The sequence below is a fragment of the Ictalurus furcatus genome, chromosome 2 (assembly GCF_023375685.1).
Source record: "Ictalurus furcatus strain D&B chromosome 2, Billie_1.0, whole genome shotgun sequence".
NCBI lineage: Eukaryota > Metazoa > Chordata > Actinopteri > Siluriformes > Ictaluridae > Ictalurus > Ictalurus furcatus.
This window is the reverse complement of record NC_071256.1, coordinates 28,135,294-28,158,265: the sequence shown is the minus strand read 5'-3', so window position 1 is coordinate 28,158,265 and position 22,972 is coordinate 28,135,294. Positions and strand designations below refer to the sequence as shown.

Genomic DNA, 22,972 nt, shown 5'->3' with positions numbered 1-22,972 from the left:
CTGGGATTATATATGCAAGGTTACTCTTTTGTACTTTTACTCAGTTGTAGATTAACATCATTATAAGCTACATTAAACTATATAGAGATCCAGACCTTAAGGACCATTCTAGTATGATATAGGGTAATGCTACATTAACATTGTACCTTGCACTTTTAGAGGGTGTATCTTTTATAGCATTAAAATGTACATTTTTACCAGGAAATATGAATATAGAGTACCTTTTTAAATGATATAAGGTACATCAATGGTCCATAATTAGTTTAGAGTAAAGCTTTAAAAAGGTACTCCAGATGTGCATTTCTTGGTAAAAGATACAGATGAACATCATTTAGTACCATTTTCCTGAACCCTATTTACTAATCATAGTGGTATTTGGAAATCATAGGCGACTTAAAGCATAACTTGATCATGAGAGACCATTCATTGCTTCCCTTGATTTCTTGACTTTCCTCACTTCAGTATGTGAGTTGTTGGTTTGATTTTTTTTTTTGTTCTTGTGTTCACTTTGTCTATCCATTCTTCTCTACATCACCTACCATGGTTTTGTGCTCAAATTTGGTTTATATATATAGGGTCACACAGGGAGGAGGCAGGAATCAAACCCCCAACCCTAGAGGTGTGAGGCAAATGTGATAACAACTAAGCCACTGTGCCCCCTATATACTATATATATATAGGGTTGTGGGTTCGATTCCCACTTCCGACCTGTGTATGCGGAGCTTGCGTTTCCTCCGCTTTCCTCCCCCAGTCCAAAGACATGCAATGTAGGCTGATTGGCATCTCTAAATTGTCCATAGTGTGTGCACAATTGTACCCTACGATGGGTTTGCACACCATCCAGGGTGTCCCCCACATTATGCCCTGAGTTCGCTGGGATAAGATATATATATATATATATATATATATATATATATATATATATATATATATATATATATATATAAAATTTCCAGAATGTTTCCTTCTGACCCCTAAAGGCTCTAGCAGTCACTGTCGTTGCCTATTAGTACAAGGACAAAATGATGAATGCAGAACACAGTCACCTGAAGCAATATGATCTACTTAGTCACTGCTTTACTGATCAAATTACCCACTTTCGTTATGATGGCATAAAGATGAAGCCATAACTCCAAAAAGTGTAGAATTTTCAAAGCGGTTTTAGCACTCAGAGCCTCAGGTGCTAGGTATTACACGCATGGATCAGTAATTATTCCAATATTTTCTCTGTCAACAGCTTTGACCTTACATGATTTGCCATCTGAGAAAATGTGACATTATGGCCATCATGACAAAAAAAAATCTGAACTCATTACATGTAGTTGTGACTGTGAAACTCATGCCTTGAGCATATTGTGCATCTGTCTGCAATATCTGGTGAATTCTCATATGGGACATAGATTATTTTTCACATGGTTCTTTACTATGAAAAGGGTCTAGCTATGAAGACAGAATTAAGCCGAACAACATGATCAGATATGAAGCTGAAAGAGCCTGCTGAAACTGCCTGTTATCGAGAATAACTATGGTAAAACAAAATTCCTATTTGAAATTCCAATTTTGTGTGCTATTAACTTCGTACTTGTATCATCCTCATTAATGTTATAAGAGGGAGGAAAGCAATTTTTAAATTTAAAAGCTAATTATTAAAAGGTGGTGACACAACAGATGGACCACTGGATTACTGCAGAACTGGATTTGGCATTAGAATGCCCCGCAATAAAAAGTTTAATGGGTGAACGTCGACGTAGTGTTTTAGCCAATAATTTAGTGCTTTAGTCTGATTTAAGAATTATGACTGGAGCTTATAAGAACTGGTCTTAGATTTAGACTTATTTAATGAACTTATTTATTTACTCATGCTCTGACTTTTAGAAATAATCAATAGAAAGTTTAATGAAGTGTTTAAGAGTAATGCCTACTGTAGATGTAGTGTTTTGGCTGGTGCTTTATTCCAAGACATGCAAGAAAATTTCCTTGACAATCGAGTTGGACTTGAGCTTATGGAACTTAAATGTAGCGTTAGACTTCATTTATTACCTACATTTTTCATGTTCTGGCTTTTAGAAATGAGCTACATTTTTTAAAAAGAATAACATTACTCAAAGTACACTTCTACATCCTACTGCAGTTCATTAAAGAAGCCCCCGTCTCCCACACTTGGATTACAATAAGGAGTTGACTTTGATTTGAGTAGAATTTTAGGGACTTTGGGCTTAGATGTCAGGGTTTTAAAGGTTACTAATGGGAAGAGGGAGAATAGGCTTGAATATGAGTGTAAGTGATGAGACTGCAACATTGTCTATGTTCTGCTTTCCTGCTGTTCCTCATGGCTTATATTTTGAAGATGCTGATATTACTGTTTCCATATTGGTTGTTTATGGTATAAAAATATTCACTGCACTATCGTATGAAGTCTGATGCCCTGCGCTGTCCTTTGTCCCTAGGCACCATGAGGGAAATGAGGAAGAGGAGTACAACCCAACCGGGGAGGCCACTGCTGAGTCATACCCCAACTGGCTTCGCTTCCACATTGGGATTAACCGCTATGAGCTCTACTCCAGACACAACCTTGTAGTGGAGGCTCTGCTCAAAGACCTGCAGGCCCAGAAGATCACAAGCGTAGGTGAGTGCTCAGAAGAAGTGGGTTGCTATTAATTAAGGAATGTTTTTTATATGTCCCTCATATATATATGGGGCACAGTGGCTGGGGTTAGGGGTTCAATTTCTGCCTCTGCCCTGTGTGCGTGGAGTTTTCATGTTTTCCCCGTGTTTTGGGGGGTTTCCTCTAGGTACTCCGATTTCCTCCCTCGTCCAAAGACATGCGTTGTAGGCTGATTGACATCTCTAAATAGTGTATGAATGGGTGTCTGAATGTGTGTGTGATTGTCCCCTGAGATGGGTTGGTACCCTGTCCAAATATATAGTATTGTCAATTTATAAATAGCTCAGTTGAATAATCCCTATCTCCAAAAACTAACACAGAGTAGTTTAGGGCAGGACACAACCCAAGTAGTTATCTGTGGTCAGTGAACAAATTTGTAAAGTTGTGTGTGTTGGGGCTGGGTAATATGACAATATAATATTGACATTGTGATAAATTGTCTCAATACAGCTTTTCTGAGATATTATGGGTATGATATATTTTTCTAACATTGTCGTTTATTTTTTATTGATAACAGTTACATACTGTGGAAGCAGCTGATTTCATTTCTACTGCTTTGAATTTTAAAAATGCAAAATGTCAACATTTTTACAGAACTTTTTTCTTTCTCCTTTTCAGTGTTACTTCAATAACAGTTTTGTCAAACAGGTTAATTTTGAAATGCAACACTTTCTTGCTGGTTGTTTACTATAAATATAACATATTATACATTATACATATCTTGTAGCCCTCGAATATCATGATTATGACTTTTTTATTTGTCACAGTGTCATATTTCCCACCCTTTGTGTCTGTGATATTAATAAGAGACAGCTTTGCAATGTGTGATTAGACAGGCAGTTATGGAAATTAATGGAAATTTTTCCATGTGCGGGCACACAGTGATTAAGTGGTTAGCACGTTCGTCTCTCACCTCCAGGGTTGTGGGTTTGATTCCCACCACTCCCCTGTGTGTAAAGTTTGTGTGTTCTCCCCGTGCTGCGGGGTTTCCTCTAGGTACTCTGGTTTCCTCCCCCAGTACAAAGACATGCATGGTAGGCTGATTGACATGTCCAAAGTGTCCATAGTGTATGAATGAGTGTGTGGCACCCTGTCCAGGGTCTACCCGATGCTCCCTGGCATAGGCTCCAGGTTCCCAGTGTTCCAGTAGGATAAGCGGTATAGAAAAGGGATGGATGGTTTGTCCATGTGCACTATGGATGTAACCGAATATGAATACATTATTTAAAATAAATAATGTGTTCTGAATAGATACAGATATGAATAGGAAGAACACTAAGCAAAAAGAAGTTTCAGTTTAGGCCACGCTCACTTTAAAATGCGAGTACAGATACAGATGTTTGGAACACTAAACAGATACAGATAGTGGTATTGTGTTATACCCCTAATTTACACACAAGGATGGATGGATGCATGTTTGCAGTACAGTTTCTACATAAAAGCCATCTATTGAGTTGAATGGCAGCCAAATCTCTGTCTATCGTTCAGTGCTCCCTCTTAGCCCCGCTGCAGTGTGGATGCTGATGTGGCTTGTTGTTTACAGTGCGTCATACATCAATCAGGGCCATCAACAGTTTGACACTCCAGTAAAACTGTACCAAGCTCAGGGATTTTAAACCTTGAGTTGTAAATCATTTACAACCTTGTGTCTGAGTGTTGGCTGAGTTGTCAGTGGTGCTGGTAAAACACATTGTCTCTGTTACACCACAGATGGAGTCAGATCAAAGATATTTACATATACAGTACTGTGCTAAAGTCTTAGGCACCCTTTGTTTTTAGTACAAACTTTGTTATAGATTTTTATTTTATGACTATCGAGTCAGTACAAAAACATTTTAGTTTTCCAAACATTAGTTTTCCAGCACAAAATTAAATGTTACAGAAAAATGTTTGTATGTCAGTAAAGAAAGCAGCACATTAAGTAGTAAGAGACACTTTTCAGATAAAAAACATAATAATGGCTGCTGGATTTTGCTGCAGAAAAAAAAAAGAAAAAAGTGGGACAGTCAAAGTCTCCAAAAGAACCGTGGGCTGGTTCTGCAAGATGCTCAGTAAAACTTACAGCTCATTTCCTTATAAAACTGCACTAATTCTACCTGAATTTTTTAACACAAAGGGTCGTCATACCACATATCGTCTTTGTTTCATTTATTACTGTTTACTGGTCTTTGTAGTTTTTTTTAAAATGGAGACAAATTTAATTTAATTCTTTCTGAAGGTATCTTTGCTTTACAGCATTGTGTTGCATGTGCCTAAGACCTTTGCACAGTGCTGTGCATTCATGCATATCTTTGGTATCCTGGTCAGGGTGAATCCAAAGCTTATCCCAGGAACACATCCTGAATGGCACGCCAGTCCATTACACCAAAGTCAATTTTGATAATGCAGAAACAATATATAAACACTGTAGAGCCTGGAATGATGGTTATGAGTTCTGTTAACTAAATACAAGTGATGGTCAAACTTGTAACATTTAGTAGCCACTCTCTTTGCATAAATGGCATTAAGGATGTAAAAATTAGTGATGGCACCGATCCAACCGCCAGGATCAGTATCTGACAGATATCAGCAAAAAGTTGTTTTTTTTAAATGCTCCTTCCAATAATATCCAGCCATCCATCCATCCATTTTCTGTACCGCTTATCCTTACTGGGTCTCGGGGAACCTGAAGCCTATCCCAGGGGGCATGGGGCACAAGGCAGGGGACACCCTGGACAAGGTGCCAATCCATCGCAGGGCATCCTTCCAATAATATAATACAATACAATACAATATAATATACATAATTTTAAAGTACAGTAATTTGTAAAGAAAAACATTTGGATGACAATCTATATTGGCTAATTCTCAGGTTTTCAGTATCAGTATCATTTCTGAAAAAGGAAAGGGGTATCATGCCACCTCCAGTAAAAATATTAAAAACACTGCTTTACTTCATTTTTGTCTGATTTTACTAGACTATACTTTAGACTGTACTAGACTATAGTGTAGAAATCTTTGATGCTGAGAAATTAAAATTCTACTCACTTAAGAGATTTAGACTAAGTCTAGGGAAATGAAACAGGACTATTGCCATAACTGGACTCTCTGGCTTCCGTCTCAAGCCCTTTTTGTGAGGACCTACTGCTAAAGGATGCCATCTTTTATAGTTGTGTACTGTATATAGAACTGATTGCTTGCTTTATACAAAGCACACAGTTAAGCACACAAGGAAAGATAAGCAAAGCTGCTGAACACCAGGCCATTAAATCTGCCAGGCTATTATTGCTGACATAACAACTGTTGTCCATGCATTCTGACAGTTAATCAGGGATGGTCTGTGCCATAAAAGCTTTGTGTAACACAGAAGACTCACATGAGAGGTGTGTATGTACCCACAGAGATTTATTAATGGGTTTCCAGGGTCATTGTCAGCATTTATAACAGGGGTCAGAATACAGGCAGACAAGGTGAATGCATGCAGGTCAATGATAACAAGCCCAAAAGACAGGCAAATAATAAGGTGTTAGATACTTGAGCCAAAAGCAAGGGACCAATACAGCTAACAATCACTGGATGGATAAATAAGAGTTTACGAAAGGCAATAGGAAAACAAATAACGTAAATAGAAAATCCAAAAACAAAGAGCAGTTAGAAGCAATAATCAAGAGAAAGAGAGTGTTAACAAGAACAGTAAATTAGATATTTTTTTTCTCTCTCTACCTGCTAGGAATTTGTTAGCAATGTTGGTACTCTGTATGGTGTTTTCTTGATTCTGGTTGCACAAGTTCACAGATCCTTAGTTGACTTCTGCATCTGGTCTGTCTATCACACAGATTGCTATACATGCCACCTGGATGATCCTACAATCAGTAAAATCTCTTTTTAACAAGATCTCTGTCACCTTTTCAGTCACACCACAGGAACTGAGCAGTTTTATCACTTTCACCCAAAAAAAAAAACGTTATAAAAGATCGCTGCTTATCTGTGTCTGGTATTATACTGTTTATTTGTTAAGCCATAAATCATCACTCTTGGAGATTGTGAAAAGGTAAATATGCAGTCAGTAGGAAAAGTTATAAGCCTTTCCCAAGAGGAGAATATGAGGCAGGAGGAGGACAAGGAGGCAGGTGGAGGACAGGAGGAGAATGGGTTTGTCTGGAGGAGGGTGTGAGGCAGGGGGAGGACAGTGAGGCGGGAGAAGGATGTGAAACACGGGGAGGACATGAGGCAGGAGGAGACCGTGAGGCAGAAGTAGGATGAATTTGGCAGGAGGACGCTGTGAGGCAGGGGGAGGCTGGGGAGGCAGGTGGAGGACATGAGGCAGGAGGAGACCGTGAGGCAGAAGTAGGATGAATTTGGCAGGAGGACGCTGTGAGGCAGGGGGAGGCTGGGGAGGCAGGTGGAGGACATGAGGCAGGAGGAGACCGTGAGGCAGAAGTAGGATGAATTTGGCAGGAGGACGCTGTGAGGCAGGAGGAGGCTGGGGAGGCAGGTGGAGGACATGAGCCAGGAGGAGACCGTGAGGCAGGAGGAGGATGGGGAGGCAGGAGGAGGCTCTGAGGCAGGAGGAGGATGAGGAGGCAGAAGGAGAACGGGGAGGTAGGTGAAGGACATGAAGCTGGAGGAGGATGGGGAGGCAGTATGTTTTTACAGATATGTTATGATGTATATGACAAATCAGTACAGTATGACAGATATTTTTTTAAAAGCGCATTTTATTTATTTATAGACATAGCCTCTTCATGACCAGCATCAGCACTGCAAGTGAGTCTGCTCTCTCTCTCTCTCTCTCTCTCTCTCTCTCTCTCTACTTTACCTCTGAGTTGGGAGTTGGGCTTTCGTAACTGACAGTGCCACTTAAATAGTTTATCATTATTTCCTCTCTAACATTAATTATAGATTTACTTTATAATTACTAGAGATGGACCAATACTATATTTCTCAGCCGATACCGATAGCTGATTATTCAGATTGATATCGGCCGATGCTGATACCGATAGTTTGGTGGTTCTGCCTTTTATACATTCTTTTAAATTAATAATAATCAATTCCACAATCCTGAAGGAAATTTCAACAAATTGTTTCACATAACTGGTCTCATAAACAGAAAACACATTACTCAAATTAACATTAAAACATGAACTAAATTCTGAAGATTAAATTAAGATTTCTTAACTTATTGAATGTTATTAATTCATATTAACATTGACTGCATTCTAAAAAAAAATTAAAAATTAAAACCCTCCTGTTAGGTTTCACATTCACTCACCACAAGCAAAAACATTTCTACTTCATCATTGAACAACAAAATGGTAAAATATAATATAAACTTTTTTTGATGATATTAACTCATATTAACATTAACTGGATATGAAATATACTACACTACAAATATATTTTTCCGTGCAATATATAGCTTTTTTTGTCAACTCATTTTCATTTAAATCTTTCAACAGTGTACTGGCACTTTAATTCAGCACAAACAGCTCGAGCAGCGTGGCAAAAAAAAATGATTAGACTCGACGCAGAAACTCCCGCTTCACTGCTGCAGCATCCGGTGTAAAATTTTAGCAGTGCAGAGATAGACAAACTGCAGTTTAGTCGTCATTCCACACAAGAGACATCTTCTTTACACACAGCACGAAATCAATGTGTTTTCCCGCCCTCTTTTTATTGACAGGATATAATCGGCCCTGATCATCGGATGTTTTTAAACTATCAGCTGATAGCGTGAAAAATTGGCTTTATCGGCAGATATCGATTATTGGCCGATACATCGGTGCATCTTTAATAATTACTATAACCTTTTATTTATTTAGTTATTGTTCACATGAATTTTAAATCTCAGTGCTCCAGCTTCATTACAATTCTTTGGACCTACAGCATTCTATATAATTGCTAGACATACTGTATGACTGAACAAAGATTAAAGATTTGTCTATAATAAATAAGCATTCTCACTTATTGTATTTTTAATAAGTTTAGTCTAGCACACTGACCACAGAGCAGAGGCAACTCTTCCTTATATACGGGTGCAAGCTGATATCATACGACTATGATATACAGTACTGTGCAACAGTCTTAGGCACATGCAAAGAAATGCTTTACAGCAAAGATGCCTTCAAACGTAATGAAATTAAATGTTTCTACATTTAAAAAAAAAAAATTTAAAGAGCAGTAAACAGAAATAAATTAAACAAAGACGATATTTGGTGTGATGACCATTTGCTTAAACAAATTAGTAGTAGTCTCAGGTAGAATTAGTGCAGTTTTTTAAGGTAGAATTAGTGCAGTTTTATAAGGTAGAATTAGTGCAGTTTTATAAGGTAGAATTAGTGCAGTTTTATGTGTCACACTTGCTTCTTATTTTTGCAGCCTTCATTGTGTTTTTTGTCGGAAAAGGGGTCTCTTACGTAATATGCTGCTTTCTTTACTGACATACAAACATTTTTCTGTAACATTTAATTTTGAGCTAGAAAACTAATGTTTGGAAAACTAAAATGTTTTTGTACTGACTCGATAATGTAGAAGTCATAAAATAAAAATCTATAACAAAGTTTGTACTAAAAAATAGGGCGCCTAAGACTTTTGCACAGTACTGTAGTCTGGGTGAAATCATGGTTCTCATGCAAACTACTGATAAAAGCAAAACTGGAAATGTAACATCAACTTTGTAGATGTTTTCAGTTCCCGTTAAAGAGGAAAGAGAGCTGCACACAGCTCCTCGCTAATCATTTGAGTACCACTCCGCTACATAGAAACAGTCTGATGTGGCAGAAAGAGAGTTCTAAGTGTCACTGTAAATCTTTGGCAACTAGAAATTATTATCGATTTGAATTTAGCTTATCCTGCTGTCCTGTTCAGCCATTTGAAAATGTGTTGCATGTCTATAATAAAGTGGTTTATTAAAAGCAGTTGAATGGGAAGCAAGAAGCATTGTGCGTTGAAAAGAAAATAGTCATCCACTATTTAGTTTACTACATTATTAAGTCCATGCTACCATTTTATACACATCATTACTTCATTCTAGGGGACTGTTGTTTTTGTTAGTGATGATTGGTCAGGGTCATGCATTGCTATAGCTGCAACGAGAGAAAAGGAGAGTGCTTGAATATTATGTGATCTTCTAATTAACTACAGTAACCGTGTGTTATTAATTAATAAAATGTTTTTATTTTCAACGGAAGAAAGTATATTTTGGTGCTTGTCAGTATACCTGGGCATATACCTCAGTATAGTGGAAACACTGTTAGGCATTACTCGTGTGTGTGTGTGTGTGTGTGTGTGTGTGTGTGTGTGTGTGTGTGTGTGCGTGTGGTTTGTGTGTGCGCTAAATAAACTGTGATGAATTTTCTTGTCTCGCCACTAAAGACCCAAGATAAAAAGTGGTTCTCTCTTCCCACAGCTATGAAGTCTGGTGGCACTCAGCTGAAACTCATCATGACATTTCAGAATTATGGCCAAGCTCTCTTCAAGCCGATGAAGTAAGTGGCACAAGAATCTCCAGATTTATCATCCATTATACAATGCGATTAGGGGAATCTCAGGCTTATTCGCCGAGACAGGGAACATATTTCATAAGGCTGCTGTTTTATGTAGAGAAGGTAATATCAAAAAAGCTCTTAGCTTGATTGTAAGCTAAAACTATCCTGATCATTACTCTATTGTACATTCTGATACCTCCAAGCTTCTGTTGAATAGAGGTGGAGAATATGACAGAAATATCATATCCCGATATAAGAGGACAACACATTATATATGTATATCTCACACTATGTAGGTTTGTGAAAACAAACTGCCAGGAAAACAGTAGTGTTGCATTAAGAAACCCAAATGTTGAATTATAATTTTATTTAATGCCTAGATCAGTTTATTATTCTCACTGAATATCAGAGTTTGCAATTTTTATAACAATACTGATGATATTTATGACGCATCAGAAAAATGTATTGTGACATAATTTATTGTACTATCGACATTATATCATCATATTTCACAGCCCTCTTCAGACAGAATAAGTTTTTATATCCCATTAAGGTGTGATATAAGATCATTGTATTAGTTACAGAGATGAGATCGTCTCTTTGGTTTATTATATAGTCATTACACCAAAAAATTTCATCATAGCCTCCAGTGCTCAGAAATACACAGTATGGTCTCAACTAATTGAAAAGAAAACTCACAACTGGATATTATGTGACTGGGTTTAGTGGTGCTTTTGGAAGCAGTTCATAACTATTCAGTCTGGAATGCCATGCTTCAATTATTCTCCTATCAAGGTGGCAACCAAATGTGGAGAACATGATTAAGATGATGGCTGCGTTAATGCTGTAGGATACTTGAGATGATGTGTGTGAGGGTTGTGTGATGGTAAAAAGCTACAAGCTTGTGGTTTTCTGCAGTTCAGTTTTGGCCACTGTGCATGAATTGTTTATCCTCCGAGTTCACCCAACTTGTGACATGGTGAGTGAAGCCTCCACTTGATGACCGTTTTCTTTGCGTTCACATCATATTGTTCCTGGAATCCAGATATGTATGAAATATGCCGAGACTTTTAAACAAAACTGGCCCAAGTGAAGTAGTAAATTGTTGCTCTACATCTAATAAAACGTGCATCTACAGTAAAAAAAAAAAAAGTATCTCCTCATGTCTTGTGAAGCCATCTCAGCTCACGGTGTTTAGATATGCTGGAGCGTCCTTATAATATTTCCTTGTGGGTAATGATCAGTTTGTTTTTAATTAATATCACCAGGCCTACATGTTAATTAAAACAACAGAGGCGCCATCAGGAGCTCTTGGGGATGTTTTCCATCAGAAGCAGTAGCAGCACATAAAACCATGCTGAATGATTCAAGACTCCCACAGCTGAGACCGAGCTGCCACCTTTCTCTCACTTGATCAAATAATTGCTCACGGATGCTTGATTTCCTTTGCCCAGACACTGTCAAGCCCATTTTATTTGATTGCACCTCATCAAAGGAATTGAACCATCAATGCTTTGTGTTTTCTAACGTTCTGGGGTGTAGAAGAGCTGATGAAACCTGCAGTTTTTACAATTACTTTAACAATTTTAATTAAATTACATTACAGGTTCCAAAACACCAATCTAAAAAAAACCATTGGAGGACTATCTAACAGTGTTGGTGTTGTATCAAGATGTCTCTTAATTTGTACCTTTCTCTTTTTTTCCCCCCTTGCATGAAATTTTCTACAAATGCCCTGAAGGATAAGTTGGGAAAAATTAAATTTAATCCGTTTTGTGTACTGTACAAAAAAAAAAAAAAAACAATTTCTCAAATTTAAACCTTAAATGTGTAGGAGCTGTGCTTACTACATTCAAACTCAAATGCTGTGTCCGTGTTCTGATGAAGTGTGCTGTCACAAATAAGAAGAATAATGAGGTTGGTTAGGAAATAAGTTTGGAAGACATTTACTAACTAAAAGTGCTGGACAAATGTAAAACAAATACAAACATGCAATAGTAGACATTGTAGCCATTAAAAAAAAAAAAAAAAAAAACTGGATTACACTAATATGAGTAGTAGTATTAGTACTGCTAGTTAGTCGTGTTCGTGCCAGTTTGGTGGAAAAAGTAATTAGGAGGTTAGACCTCCTTATTATTATCAAAGTTTTTACATTTTTCATTGAACTCTTACAGTTATTAATCTCTTTGACCAGTCATTTATATAAACTGGGTTTAATCCAAACCTCAATAATTTAAAAACAAGTCGCTTATAAATAATGTCAAATTGGACCTAACATGTTCTGTCAGCAGAAATTAAAGCGCTGTGGCTGCAATAAGAGCCAAAATATTATTGTACACATTTAAATAATGAGTCTAATATTTCAGTAGTGGGATTATGTTCAGAGGAGGGAATTATTTCACAGTTCCAAGTGGCCCTGGTTGCAAAAGGTTTGAGAACCCCTGAGTTCTCAACTACAGGCACTGAATTTACAGAGGGGCCCAAAAGTCTGAGCGCACTACTGAAAATGCTTCTGTTTTGCAATTTTTTCTGAATTAATACAACATTTTTCATTACAAATTATATTACCAACAACACCTTAAGTGGAAAGTAGAATCTTTGAAACATTTTAATGAATTTCAGAGTTTTAAGTATTTGGTACATTCCCTTTTTTGCTTTAATGACAGTGTGCACTCGAGCTGGCATGAAGTCCACAAGTTTGTCAATACATTATGATCCATTTTAGACAAATCCGTCAGAGTGTCATCTGCACACATGCTTTAGTAGAAGAGATTTGGCATGAGGAAAATCTTACCTTTTGTACAAAGCAGTTAACATGGTCAATAGCACATATTTGCTTACATTTAAATAGTAAAATTTAATTGGAAAAAATAAAAACCTTTTTGGACCACAATGTAAGTGGTGGAGAACTGTGAAATAAAGACAGTGATGCAAGAGCTATAGCTAGACCAGAAATAACAAAAACAGCACTAGTAGGAAACATGGAATATTTGAAAAAATGAGTTAATGGAAACTTAGGCTGGTGGTGCAGAGGACTCTGACAGACTGGGAGAAAGCTTGATGGCATGGAGCAGTTTTGCAGAAATAGCTCAGAGAAGCAAACTGATGCAGTGACGATGCAGATGCAGGAGCAAAGGCGTTACAGTCCGAGATTTAAGCTGATTCAAAAGGCTGAGCTCATACTGTAATGAATTCAGTCATACGCAGTGGAACACATCGAGTAAATAACTTCAGGTTAAATGCTGCAAATACACAGAAGCAGAAATTGCAAAACAGATGTGACCTAACTGGCAGCATCTCACATGTTATGTAATATTTTTAATTCTAATATTTAGTCAGTGAAAAATAAAAAGAGATTAACAAATTACAGACAATTATTTACCTGAAATACTATGTCTGGGTTTTTTTTGCCAGTGTGTATATAATGAAAACAGTAATTAAATATGATTTGTGCCTGAAGATAAATATACTCAGCATATTTTGCATAGTAGAGTCATTACACCTCATATGTGAAGTAAACAGTGTTTATGAAATAAACAAATTCTGTCAGCCAACAAAATCTGGCAAAATCCAGTGCTTTTTCTTCCTTTTAAAAGGAAACATGGCTTTGAGTCTTTTGGGCTTAGTTCAATTCTGCATGTTCACACTATCAAGCTTTTCACACTTCCCACATTGCTTTGTTGGTATGAATGAACAAGGTCCACAGGTACTTCCCCATCCAAGCTTTACTCTCATCTTTCTTTCTTCTCCTCAGCGCAAGCTGTAGATTTAGTTAGGTCTTAAAAGAGCCAAATGCCAAATAACTGTCGGAATCCCAGCTGATAGTGTTGAAGCCTGCCTCGCTTTCTCTCTGTCTACTCCAGTGCAGCCACACGGCGCATCAAAGCCTCTTTTGATGTTCTGTTGCTTTGAGCTGGATGCAAATCTGCCTGCAGGGATGTAGAGAGAGAAATAATGCTGCAGGGGACCCCTCACCGTGAGGAAAGGAAGAGATAAACTAGTACATAATGGTTAGGTGCCACATTTACAGATATATATCAGAATCATGTTCAAGCAAGCATTTGTTTGTTTGATTGTTTGTCAAGCTGTCTAATATTACTCAGAAGTTAACGATCTTACAGCACGTGAAACTGTCTGACAAGCTATGTCTATAAAAAAAAAGTTTCACACTGTGCAAAGAACTAAGTTTGGATTTCCCTCCTTTGGTCTGATTTATCTCAGAATGAGATACCTGTGCTGGTACCAGAAATTAGGCTGATGATTTGTGTTTATTCTCTGCTGCTGGATTCCCTTTTCTACTTAAAGCATAGGTTCTACTGTCTTCTGAACAAGGGCCTAAGAGCCCAGCGAACAGAGAACATTATTAGTAAGTTCAGTAAGTATACGAGGTGTTATGACAGTGTAGCAGGTAACATTGCTTCCTCACAGCTCCAGGACCCCTGATTCCTGAGCTCAGATTAATCTCTCTGAAGGTTTGCATGCTCTTCTCGTGCCTGTGTGAGTTTCCTCTCACCTCCCAAAAACAAGCTGGATTGAATATGATAATTTGCCCCATGTGTGATTATGTATGCATGGTATGCTGTGATTGACTGGAGTCTCATCCAGGGTGTATTCCCATCTCATGCCCAGTGTTCCAGTGATCCACCACAACTAAGATAACGTGGTTACCAAAGATAAATAGTAAATATTCAACATGTCCTAAAAAGTTTAGGCTGTAAAATTTGCATTCATGCACGCTTCTAATTAAACAATATCACATGAACTAGAGTGCGCTGATGATGCGAGTGTGATATTGCTTTTATGCAATAGTTCTATAAACAAGAAATTAATATCAAGTAGCTGACATTTTAGACACCAAATGGCCAATATGTTACCCCACCAGCTGAAATAATTCTCAAAGAAGCCACAGCTGAGGTGGCTGTGGCTCAGGTGGTAGAGCGGGTTCGATTCCGCGCCCACATGACTCCACATGCCGAAGTGTCTGTGGGCAAGACTCTGAACCCAAGTTGCTCCCTATGGCAAGGTAGCTCTGCTATCATTGGTGTGTGACTGTGTGTGAATGGGTGAATGAGAAACAGTGTAAAGCACTTTGTAGAACCGCTAAGCTTAAAAAACGATATATAAGTGCAGACCTTTTACCATTTACAGCTGGATAGAGTGTTGCATTTTGCCATGCAATGCACAGATAGATTGACAGTCACATAGCTTGTGTAGTAATGGTTTCAGTGTAACCAACTAATTTAAGAATTGGAATTTTATGTAGTGAATGCAGACAAGTGGAATGATACAAACAATGAACTGTATCAGTGATGTTACACTAAATATCAGCTCTCGTGGAATGCCGCTTGTCCAATCCAATCCCTCAAACCACATTTAAGGTGGTTTGGGACGCATATGCAAATGTGCCTTTAAAAAAATTATTAAGGACAACAAACACTCTCAGAACACACAGAAAACCTGAACATTTTGGGAACCAACATTTCCCAGAATGGTAATTTTCAGAAAATGTTCTGAAAATTGTTGACTGGGATTACATCAGCTCCATGTAACAGTCCCACTTCCTCCATGAGCCCAAATATATTCGCCCATGAGTCAGTTCTCACTAGAGGACTTAACATTGTCTGCTTCACCAGAGTGTCACACTGTCTCCATGTGATGCTGCTGCATCTGTACGTTGGAAGGGACTTTAGGATATGCTGAAGAAATCCATCCTCATGATGTTAATGCATGTGAGTTGCCTATGAAATGCTGGCATTTGTTTTTTTGCTTGTCAAAACCTGTATTTGTTTTCAGGCTTGAAAGAGTTTTTGTTGTGCTGTTGTGGAATGCAACCACTAACCGACATATGCAACTCAGCCTTTTTCATGTGCCCCAACATGAAAGCACAGTGCGCATATATATATGTGTGTGTGTGTGTGTGTGTGTGTGTGTACATTTATATATATATATATATATTTATGTACTCATATGAGCTGAATATCCATTTAAGCTGAGTGGTATGTGTGTTGTGCGGTGAGAGTGCTCTGGTGTCTTTGCTGAGAGGACTGTGCCAGCCATTAAACGGGCATCTGATTTCAAACCACGCTGCGTAGGGATTACAGCCTTGGCTGAGCATGCAATCAAATCCAGTTGCAGAGATTTAGGATGAACTCACCAAATCCATTCTGCTTACAAGTCTGGCAAAACACTGAGGGAAAAGTGTACTGCCTCTTCATGCAGTTTCTATCCTCTGGAAAGACAGGCTGTTCCTGGATTTATGTGTTTCTGCTATTATCTCTGCTAGGTATTCATAATCCTAAAACCAATAATGTGTCTACAACATGAATCTATAATTGATTGCACAGTAACACATTTTATTTAGCATCAAACTTCATTAGCTAAGATTCTATCACCTTTATTAGCAAGCAAAAAATATTTTCAATGTGTGATTTTTTCTCCAACAGATGTTTTGAGACAAAAATTCTTTACAAAATTTTCTTATTAATTACTCCATGTGTTATAAGGACCTTGTATTATAAGGAATATGTGTATGACTCCTCTCAGACTGTCCAATATCACCATTTGTTTAAGGAATATTTGGGAAATATTTAATGATGGGGTGGTGAGATTTGAATCAAAGGTTCATTCCCACCCTGAAGTTGATTATTTTCCAATAATGTGTCAAAGTGTTTTATTCCTCTTATACCACAGCAATTTGCAAACAATTACATTCACTCATTACAGCATTACACTGCATACTTTTCATCCATTTACAGTTAAATTTACTCTTGTGGAACATCCATGAAATAAATTTGTTATGTTTTAACAGGTATAAACAGCCTCTCTTTTTTTCTCTCACTTGAAGTTAATGAGCCAAAAAATACAGCTTGGCATGTGTCAGAGAAAATGCACAGACTACTCTGTCCTGAAGACGTTCTCATAGCAGAACATTTACTGACTGTGACAAAGTGGTGACTCTGGAGACTCCTTCAATAAATGTTAAATAAACTTCTCCTTACATAATTCTTAATCATATCAGCAATTATAAATGTTTCTTTGTTAAATAACAACACACTTTTATTCCATTTAGTAGTCTTATGTAGAGCACCCACCATCCTGAATTAACTGTTACTATAGAAAGGATAACACGTTAGAATGAACACATTAGTATAAACCTGTGATTCGAATTACAGCCGGCACTAATGTCAGAGCTGTTATAGATTTGAGAATTGAACAGCACTGTGGTATAAACTAGAATAGAACAGCTTACAGATAATGGATATTAAGAGTATAATTCTGAACCTATATACATTTAATATTAAAAGAAATATTTAATTAGCGAGAACAAATTATTTGGGGTGGATTAGTGGTTAGAACGCTTGCTTTACACCTCCAGGGTTAGGGGTTCGATTCCCGCCTCCGCCCTGTGGGCATGGAGTTTGCATGTTCTCCCTGTGCATCAGGGGCTTCCACCAGGTGCTATTGTTTCCTCCGCCAGCCCAAAGACATGCTTTGTAGGCTGATTGGCATCTCTAAATTGTCCGTAGTGTGGCACCCCATCCAGGGTGTTCCCCCCCTTGTGCCCCAAGTCTCCTGGGATAGACTCCAGACTCCCCCATGACCCTGTGTAGGATAAGTGTTACAGAAAATGGATGGATGGCTGTTTTTCAGAACAATACATAAAAGGAGTAATAATTTAATAAATGGAAAAAGTCAATATTACAGACATGTTTAAGTGCTACAATATCTTTTACATAAAATCCCCTAAACCTGCCTTTTGTCTTGTAGTAGACCTTTTCGGCCTTGTCATGTCTAGACATGCTTCTGTTCTCTTCACTTCCTCTTCTATTTCTTATCTGTCTGGATCCCCTGAGGACGTGGCTGAACAATATTTAAAGAATGTCTGTGAGACACATGCCAAAACTACATCTGAGCTACTTTGTGTCGACAAAGTGACAAACCCATTATTGTAATCCTGTAAGACAGGGAAGTAGGGCTGCACAATTATGGCCAAAATGATAATCCTGATTATCTTGATCAATATTGAGATCTCGATTATTTATCACGATTATTCATTGATTTTAGGGACAATATATTTTTATTGAACTTTCACATTTAAATAAACAGACCGCTGCTTTCACCTCCATGTTGTGCTACATTCCTGCAAACGTGCAAATCTTTAACAGTGTTTACAGGAGGAGAGACGCAAGACAATTTCTTTTAAGAGCTCCTAATTCCAAAAATTTAGGAGCACAGTTGAAGTTTAGGTTTGTTTTTTTTGTTGTTGTTTGTTTGTTTGTTTGTTTGTTTGTTTTTTATTTTATCCTTTTATTTTTTTTAGAGATGGTAACGTTAATGTGCCACAATATAAGTAAATATAAGTAGGCATGAGAAAACTTGAGCTGGACAATTATGACAGAATTTAGGAACATAGTGTGAGCCAAGACACATTAATTTACCTTCTGATAAACTAAATATAATATTTTCAGTTAATTTTACAGGCTGTTTGCAAAAAACAACCGTTAACCTGTTCCACCTTGTAAACAAGTACAATACACATCAATATTCATTCTTTGAAGTCGGCTCCCCTTAAATATATTTAAAGCTACACTATTAGACATTTTCCACTGTCATGGTTCTGGGCTGGAGTCAGATCTTGAACCGCTCTGTGTATATTGTGTATATATCTGAATAATCTCATATAGGATGTGATTGGGTGAGTTCATTTACCCATCAGATGCAAAGCGCTTTAGTTTAATGGTGTTCATTACTGATGCTCCGATCAGGATTTTTACAGCTGATACGATCCAGATACCAATCTTTTTTTGTTTAAGCTTTAATCAGGAGGTCTGTCATAAACAGTTAAATGTAAGCTCTCTGCTCATGGTCACTGGTAATTGAATTAAAATAATAGCAATGAGAAATACTGTTGGTTAATTGATAAATAAACAAGCATAAAATATGCATTTTTAAATATCTTAAACAAGAAAGAGTCCTAATTAAAAGTAGATTAACACAAGCATGATCCATATTAGGAAAAAGGCTAATAGCTTTCTAAGGAGATAGCCAACTAAGCTTAATGTCAAACTGATATTAAATGCAACCCATAGTAATTAAACATCATTTCATTTCTCATTTTATTTATATTTTATGAAGTTATTATAATATCTATTTTTTATATCAAATTATTTATTTATAACTAAGCACATTTTCGGTCTTTACATTTTATTAGTTTTCTGTTTGTTTGTTTATCAGTTGTTCCTTTTAGATTGGTTCCCCCAGTACAGTGTCCATGTCTGCTAATAATATTGTGTTTAGGGGGGATTAAAATGAAAACATGAAAACTAGAGTTGACTTTTCTAGTGATATCTGGCAACCGTGAGTTTAAGTGAAGTGAATTAGAGTCAGTGAAGGAGAGCGGCAGTGTACTGTATGTTTACAGACGGAACAGTTGCTACTCTTGATTATGATTGGTGAGGAATTATTTAATAAAGAAGTTTGAATTAAAACCCACCTTGTAGCGTTAGTATTATTATTAATCACTCCGCGCGAAGCCGCTGTGTCTACACGAGCAGGTGCAGGTTCAGGTCATTTTGCGGGATCAATAAAAGATGGCGGTTTGTGAGATCGGAGAGTTGAGAGAAGCATATGATGTATAGAGTTACTCTCTTTATCATAATGGATTCTCTGCAGCATTTCCACACTTGTTCGGTTGACTGAGGAGATGAAAAGCAGTGTGAAAGTAACTGTTGCGCGGTGTAGATGCATTTTGGACTTCCTGTAGTTTTTATTCCGATTGTATTATACAACTCCGAACAGGTCACTCGCAACAGTGTGAATAAATATTTATTCACAGTTGCACAAAGTACTTTTCAGTCGCAAATGCGAGTGAAATGGTCACACTGAAGAGCCCTGAGTCTATCTGCAAAGTTTTTTCCTGTTCGGCATGATGACGTTTAATGTCCCCGACAACCTCTGCAGTGCAATTTAGCATCATGTTAGTTTCATGATTTCTCCTTGCGCAAAGCGCTGGAGCGTGCTGCGAAGCTGGCCGCTCGAGCGCTAAAATGCTATCACCGTTTCCGGGTTTTGGCACTACAATATGACGTCATCCCTGCGCCACTCTATGGCGATTGGCTGTAAGTTTAGGAAGCACTTGATTTGATCTGCAGCAGAGTTTTCTATGAGCGGAGGACGAACTTTAAACGTTAATATTGCAGTCGATCATGTTCATTTAATCGCGGGCAGTCAAAATCGTAATCACGATCGATATCCGATTAATTGTGCAGCCCTACTGGGAAGGCTGTCTCTGAATAACATCGACTCTAAACCAAACGCTGATTCAGGTCATTGTGCAAAATAAGATCGGAACCTAGATCAGCCTTCCCAGCTGCTTTCAGTGCACCATTCTCCAACCCCTCCCAGTCTCCAGCTCCACTTGCCTCCATATTCCCTTAATCAGATAGCCATCATGGAGGCAGTGGCCAATGGCACGACATCAAGCCAAAGCGAGCTCGCCATCATGCAATGCAGGGTCCGATTTCACAGTGCGCTCCTCCATGTGTGAGACACACAGAATCCCTCGCCGCCAGGAAACTAGGGAACATACGATAGACTGTCTGGGTGCATCAGGCATCAATTTGTTAGATCGGGCTGTACTGGCAGCTCTCGCTGGAATGGCGAGGTTCTTCCAAACACATGCTGCCAAAGAAGCAATAAAATTTAATGAAATTTCATCAGCTTGGTTGGAGCCTGTGTGGATTTTTTTTTTATACCCCTGGCTGCTGTATGAGGACAGATAAATAATTCAGGTTATGATAAAATATTACATGCTGCAAAGGGAGGATTAATTAGCACTTGCTAACTTAAGCATACTCGTATTTTGTCAACATGGAGGATGCATTTAATTTTCCTTCAGGCAGTCTGTGAATCCACATCACACTGGCTGGCTCAGAAGCTTGGGCGATCTGTAAGAGCCAAATGGCCAGATGATAAGTTTCATTTCGGAGCAGTGAGGCCATGTGTAATGCACTGAAGACATCTGTTTCATAGCTTAGACTGAAACGAACACTGCTATGCTTCCTGGATGTCAACAGCAACACTTTTTTTTTTTTGCACTCCATCCAGTTGAGTTGATCCAATTGATCATCTGAAAGGTCTTCATGCTTCTCCTTGTCCCGCCCAACTCCGCATTCCTTGGCAGTGGTTCTGTCTGCAAGATGGCAAGCAGTCAAACACGTTCGGATAACAGCTTTCTCTCTCTAACACTGGTTGGAATCCTCTCCCGTTCTCAGCATGACTACTTTCTCTCACTCCTCCCTCTTCCTCTTGCTTGTCTGCTTCTTTCACTCCAAAACTGTTGAACTGTGTGTAACGAGGGGAAACGTGTGTCCAAGCAATCAGTGGAGTTTTACCAGAATCCTGTCTCACTGCTGATGACAGTCTGGTGACGCGGATAAATGAAGCATGGAAGACTAACATGGGGCTGCTAGATATTTTTATGACATTTCCAAAGAGTTTTCAGGACAAATATATTATAATATTTGTTTCATTTTGCAGATGGTGCTGTCATTTATCTTTATTTTCTTTTTTGTTAGCTGTCAGGATGGCTTCTGATACAAAATCATTCTCTTGTATGTGTGGCAGTCTGGGTTAACCTGTCAGATGTCACTGTGGCTAAATTTTGTGAAACAAACATAAAATGACAAATTTTTTCTGCTAGTAAAGCATTTTGGAGTGTACTTCAAGAAAACAGAAATATTTTACTAAAATGATGTGGAAATGTTAATATTTAGGATACTTTGTAACTTATTTACATCTCTGCCATTAAGTGGTCCTTTCGTGCATCTGTCCAAGATTATCATTAATGTGATAACTCAGGAATGAGTGGTTTAATGTTTGCAGGATTTACATGGAATTACACTATATGGAAAAAAGTATGCGGACAACTGACCATAAGACTCAAATGTGCTTTTTGAACATCTTATTCCAGACTTATTCCCCCTCTTTGCTGTTAAAATAACCTCCACTCTTCTGGGAAGGCTTTCCACTAGATTTTGGAGCGTGGCTGTGGGGATTTATTCATACCTATTAATTCAGCCACATGAGCCTTAGTGAGGTCAGGCACTGATGTTGGGTGAGTAGGTCTGGAGTGTAGTGAGCATTCCAGTTCATCCCAAGGTGTTCAGTGAGGTTGAGGTCATGGTTCTGTGCAGGACACTCGAGTTCTTCTACACTGACCTTGACAAACCATGACTTCATGGAGCTCACTTTGTACACAGGGGCTTTGTCATGCTGGAACAGGTTTGGGCCTATTAGTTCCAGTGAAAGGAAATTGTAATGCTAGAGTATACAAAGACATCTTATACAATTGTGTGCTTCTGTGTGGCAACAGTTTGGGGAAGAGCCACATATTGGTGTGATGATCAGGTGTCCACAAACATTTGGCCTTATAGTGTACTGTACCATTGTACCCAGCTGACGAACTGATTTAGATATTTGGAATTCACAGGAAAGTCATAGCAAGGTCAAATTTTTTAAATAGTTTTTCTTCGATAGCTCCCTTCCTGTTTGAAGTATATCTTAAGGGTATTTCAGGCATACAAATTAGTAACAAGAAGGAGAAGACTTGTTAAGTCCTACTTGTTTACAATGTGTTCAATTCATCTAAACGTATAAGTACGTGTCGTGGTCTGGGAAAACCAGCTGGATATCCTTGCGGCTGCATTTTGGCTAAGAGCCGAAGATTGGGTTTTTCTGCCTATAACACTCACAGACACCTCAACTTTAGGAAACCATATAAATATATTTCACTAAAATCTGGAAATGTTCCTGCAAAGATCATTTTGGGTAAGAAGCCAGG

At 38.1% G+C, this 22,972-nt stretch overlaps 1 protein-coding gene across 1 annotated transcript in view; it reads left to right on the top strand.

Annotated features, from left to right (window-relative positions):
• The window catches only part of fam20ca (FAM20C golgi associated secretory pathway kinase a), a 57,700-nt gene that overhangs the window by 2,597 nt on the left and 32,131 nt on the right, over nucleotides 1-22,972 (top strand). Inside the window, exons 2-3 of the mRNA XM_053612679.1 lie at nucleotides 2,448-2,626; nucleotides 10,053-10,131. Of these exons, the coding sequence (XP_053468654.1) occupies nucleotides 2,448-2,626; nucleotides 10,053-10,131 (258 nt within the window). The remainder of the gene's footprint in view (nucleotides 1-2,447; nucleotides 2,627-10,052; nucleotides 10,132-22,972) is intronic.